General features: G+C 45.7%; 1 protein-coding gene across 1 annotated transcript; it reads left to right on the top strand.

Moving 5' to 3' along the window:
* The first annotated feature begins 3,435 nt into the window (after positions 1–3,435).
* LOC149460744 (uncharacterized) lies at positions 3,436–5,256 on the top strand. The gene has a single exon (XM_089679302.1). The coding sequence runs from the start codon at positions 3,567–3,569 to the stop codon at positions 4,470–4,472; it is 906 nt and encodes a 301-aa protein (XP_089535428.1). The 5' UTR covers positions 3,436–3,566; the 3' UTR covers positions 4,473–5,256.
* Positions 5,257–5,495: the final 239 nt, after the last annotated feature.

Here is a 5,495-nt window from a genome sequence, read left to right on the forward strand (position 1 = left end):
TTCAGTCAGAGACATATGGTCACCAATTAGCATCTGAATGGACAGAGCATCCTCTAGGCTGGAGTTGACACCTAGATGCAAATAAGACTTGTCACCTACGTAGTCAGACTTTGCTAGACATTTCAGCTTCAGAGGCAGCAGGAGACCAAGACAGGGCTCCGGCCTGTCTGTCAAGCTCTGAGGTATATCAGCAGATCAAAGGAATATATTTTATCTCTCATAAAAGCTAAAATATTAGTTGCAGAGAGATGAAAATACTTCCTTCTGATTGGACACACTGTAGGATACATCTGCATGTAAAACTATATTTGTAGCCTCTTTAGAATCCCAGAGAAACGCAGAAAACAGTTATATGGCGCCTGATTGTGACAGCTGAACAGTGATTGGTACTGTTGCGATCAGACTGATGCGCTGGTGTCGGGAATTCAATCCCTGAGTTGGTGATTCAAACTGTTCCTGGTCCAATCGACTTTGGGCATTTCAGTACCCAGAATGTCGGGCTGGTACAGGAACACTCCCCAGAGTTGATTGGCCAAGGGCTAATGTCCAGCCTATGTCCATATTCCCATAAATTGAGGACCTTGAGATATGGACGGGGTGATTCATACGGAGCCAGTTCTATTTGACTGGCGAATCGCGGACTTTCTCTGACTTGCTCTAGTCGCAGGATAACATTTGGTAAAAGTTTTATTTCTGTTTTTATTCCCTTTTATTTTATAGCCAATAGCCAATTGTGTGTCTTTTTGTATTTTCTGTAACTGTTTTTTCTTTGTACATATTTTATGCACTGCCCACTTACGGGATATTAGATCATAAACTTAATAAGTGACTTCTGGGTACTTAAGCTCGAGCTCATATCTCTGGAGAGATTGTATTGCAGTGTCTATATATGCTCGGTCAAGTTCATTGCCTATCGGTATGCAATTGCACTGCGTGTTGGCAGATTGCATGCAGATTGTAAGGTAGCAGGTCTGCCAGACAGAGATCTGTGTGTGTGTGGTGGCCCACCAGACCAGTCTGCAGACAAACTGTTGGGTGGTGGCAAGTTACCATTTGTGGTCTGGTTTGGGGGGGTGTGAACAGTGGAAGAGTGATTAACATCGGGGTTCTATCTTGTAGGAAAGCTGAAGGAATCCAAGAAGGGTGTGCCAATTGCTATCCTGCTCCCCAACCCTATTAGTGCACCAGATTGTATATAAGATTCGTATCTGCCTGTGTGTGGTCAGCCAGCTGGATTGGAGTGGAGTCTCCCTCTAGTGGTGGCCAGAGGTAGTGCGGCCTGTGAAAGTGTATCACGGCCAGTCTTATATACGTATATGCTCAAAGTAAATCCCCCTTATTCCCTCTTTACCCCAAGTCACGGTCGGACGTGCACGCCTCGGTTAGCTAGTCGCTGTGGGCGTGTGCATGTGGGTTGGATCCGTGACAGGTGGAGGGATATGTCTGTATAGTCTCAGACCCAAGTCACTGAGTGCAGTCTCAGGAGATGGAAGGCAGCGGTGTGGGACTTCTGCAACTGGTCTCAGTTACTTCCAATATTAATAATCCTGACCCCTGTACTATATACTCTATGTTGTACATTAAATACTCCTGACCCCTGCACTATACAGGGAGGAACAGAAGTATTTGAACCCCCTGCGATTTTGCAAGTTCTCCCACTTAGAAATCATGGAGGGGTCTGAAATTCACATTGTAGGTGCATTCCCACTCTGAGAGACAGAATTAAAAAAAAAAAATTCAGGAAATCACATTGTATGATTTTTAAAGAATGTATTTGTCTTGCACTGCTGAACATAAGTATTTGAACACCTAAAAAACAGCAAGAATTCTGGCTCTCAAAGACCTGTTACTGTGCCTTTAAAAAGTCCACCTCTACTCCACTCATTAATCTAACTTAGTAGCACCTGTCTGAGCTCTTTAAAGACACCTGCCCACCCCACAGTCAGTCAGACGCCAACTACTACCATGGGCAAGACAAAGAGCTGTCAAAAGACACCAGAGACAAAATTGTGGACCTCCACAAGGCTGGAAAGGGCTACGGGGCAATTGCCAAACAGCTTGGTGAAAATAGATCAACTGTTGGAGCAATTGTTAGAAAATGGAAGAGGCTAAAGACGACTGTCAGTCTCCCTCGGACTGGGGCTCCATGCAAGATCTCACCTCGTGGGGTATCACTGATGATAAGAAAGGTGAGGAATCAGCCCAGAACTACAAGGGAGGAGCTGGTCAATGACATGAAGAGAGCTGGGACCACAGTTTCACAGGTCAGTGTCGGTAGAACACTACGCCGTCATGGTTTCAAATCATGCATTGCATGGAAGGTTCCCCTGCTCCAGTCATCACATGTCCAGGCCCGTCTGAAGTTTGCCAATGACCATCCGGATAATCCAGAGGAGGCATGGGAGAAAGTCATGTGGTCAGATGAGACCAAAGTAGAACTTTTTGGTCTAAACTTTACTCGTGTTTGGAGAAAAAAGAAGGATAAGTTGCATCCCAAGAACACCATCCCTACTGTGAAGCATGGGGGTGGTAACATCATGCTTTGGGGGTGATTTTCTATGAAGGGGACAGGATGACTGCACTGTATTAAGGAGAGGATGAATGGGGCCATTTATTGTGAGATTTTGAGCAACAACCTCCTTCCCTCAGTCAGTGCATTGAAGATGGGTCGTGGCTGGGTCTTCCAACATGACAACGACCCGAAGCACACAGCCAGGAGAACCAAGGAGTGGCTCCATAAGAAGCATATCGAGGTTCTGGAGTGGCCTAGCCAGTCTCCAGACCTAAATCCAATAGAACATCTTTGGAGGGAGCTGAAACTCTGTGTTGCTCAGCGATAGCCCCGAAACCTGACAGATCTAGAGGAGATCTGTGTGGAGGAGGGGGCCAAAATCCCTGTTGCAGTGTGTGCAAACCTGGTCAGGAACTACAGGAAATGTTTGTCCTCTGTAATTGCAAACAAAGGCTTCTGTACCAAATATTAACACGGATCTTCTCAGGGGTTCAAATACTTAAGTTCAGCAGTGCGAGACAAATACATTCTTTACAAATCATACAATGTGATTTCCTGAATTTTTTTTCAAATTCTGTCTCTCAGAGTGGGAATGCACCTACAATGTGAATGTCAGACCCCTCCATGACGGAGAAGTGGGAGAACTTGCAAAATCGCAGGGTGTTCAAATACTTCTGTTCCTCACTGTATACTCTATGTTGTACATTACATACTCCTGACCCCTGCACTATATACTCTATGTTGTACATTACATACTCCTGACCCCTGCACTATATAATCTATGTTGTACATTACATACTCCTGACCCCTGCACTATATACTCTGTTGTACATTACATACTACTGACCCCTGCACTATATACTCTATGCTGTACATTACATACTCCTGCTGGTCTTCAGGATGGGGGAGGTGCCAATAACCCAATGATGGTGGTCTTCAGGATCAGTCCAGTCTTCCTCTTGGTTGTTCTCCCCCCATCCTTACTCTCTGACCTCTGGTGGAACTCGTGTCTAGTAATCCTCTTTGTCTTTGTATTTTAGTCCATGGCCAGGAGATGAGGAAAACCTCCGAGGATTGTCTCACTTTGTCTCCAGACTGGAAAGTAGAAGATGAGGACATCACACAGTATAGTCCAGGACAAAACCCGGCTTCCTCCAATGTCCATCCGGCACCACCCAGTGTAGATGGACCATCGGATTCCTCATATCCTGAGGAACCTCAAACTGTGCGGGACCGGGCCGGCCTTCCAACAGGGAAGAGCTTCTCCTGTACAGAGTGCGGGAAATTGTTTGCAAGGAAGTCCAATCTTTATGGACATCAGAGATCTCACACAGGGGAGAAGCCGTATGCCTGTCCTGAATGCGGGAAATGTTTTTCATTAAAGTCCAGTCTTCAAAGACATCAGAGATTGCATACGGGGCAAAAGCTATATTCCTGTCCTGAGTGTGGGAAATGTTTCCAATTTGAATCTGGTCTTAATGTGCATAAAAGATCTCACACAGGGGAGAAGCCGTTTTCCTGTCCTGAGTGCGGGAAATGTTTTTCTGACAAGTCCAGTTTTTACACTCATCAGAGATTGCACACAGGGGAGAAGCCATATTCCTGTTCTGAGTGCGGGAAATGTTTTTCATATAAGTCTAGTTTTTACTCACATCAGAGATCCCACACAGGGGAGAAGAAATATTCTTGTCCTGAGTGTGGGAAATGTTTTTCACAGAAGTCCCATCTCAACCGACATCATAGATTGCACACAGGCGAGAAGCCATATTCCTGTTCTAAGTGTGGGAAATTTTTTTCACGAAAGTCCCATCTTTGCATACATCAAATTTCACACACAGAGGAGAGGTCATATTCCTGTCCTGAGCGTGGGAAATGTTTTTCACAGACGTCCAGTCTTTATACACATCAGAGATCTCACACAGTGGAGAAGCTATATTCCTGTCTTGAGTGCGGGAAATGATTTTCACGGAAGTCCCAACTTTACACACATCAGAGATATCACACAGGGGAGAGACCATATTCCTGCCCTGAGTGCGGGAAATGTTTTTCAGACAAGTCCAGTTTTTCCAGATATCAGAAGTCTCACATGGGGAGAATCCACTTTCCTGTCCTGAGTGAGGGAAATGTTCATCACTAAAGTCCTGTCTTCTTGTATATCAGGGGCCCCACACAACCCTTGAGGTGTATTAGAGCCTTAAGTGCGGGAAATGTTCTACCCAGTCCCTCCCTTTCACAGAAACCACTGTGAGTTGAGCTCCTGGAGGGGCCTGGAGCACCAGCCTCCTTCTCACTGACTATGGGCCCAGGGGTTCTCTCACTTCCCTGGGTACCTGGCTGGCCATGAATGATACCAGCTATCCTTTCCATGTAATCAGGGCTGGAGGGACTGTTTCTGGGACTCCTCTGCATACTGTGATAGTGGAACTATTATCCTGGAGCAATGGATTAGGTGCCGGGATTTAGTTCCAGCATATGTGGGGTTAGGAAACATTATTTCCTGTTCCAGGTTTCCTGGCATCAACTATTGTTTTCTGTCATTAGGTTTAGGTGAGATCTCACTTTGTTTAATCCCCTCCAGAGTCCAGACTGCTCGGTGCCAGGAACGAATCCATTGTTTTTTTGATTGTTTATTTGTGTATGGAATGTCATTTTCTCCTGTTCCCTGTAATGTGGCCATACCTGCCTAGGGGGATATCTGTGTAGAAATGCTGTTTTTTAATAAAGTCAGTCCTGTTTTCCTCCAACATTGGTTTTATCTGATGTTTGGAGTCAATTTGCTGTATTCTGGTTCCAGAGTGGAGGAATCTGGAGTTTGGCAGAGATACCCAGTCGGGGTGTCAGGCAGTCTGTCACACTCCCCTTTCGGCTGGTGGAGGTAAGGAGATGGATTATTGGTCATTTTGATCTTCTTTGTGATGGGGACCTGCAGGTCACATCTGGGCCTGGAGCCGGTAAGTCAACACTACACCAGGGTACAGGGCCT

This window comes from Staurois parvus, unplaced genomic scaffold (genome assembly GCF_062004578.1).
Source record: "Staurois parvus isolate SC_StPar_1 unplaced genomic scaffold, SC_StPar_1.0 ptg000221l, whole genome shotgun sequence".
Classification (NCBI taxonomy): Eukaryota; Metazoa; Chordata; class Amphibia; order Anura; family Ranidae; genus Staurois; species Staurois parvus.

What these genes read in the sequence shown, in the direction of transcription:
- LOC149460744 (XM_089679302.1), top strand. Translation starts at nt 3,567, where the DNA reads ATGAGGAAAACCTCCGAGGATTGTCTCACTTTGTCTCCAGACTGGAAA.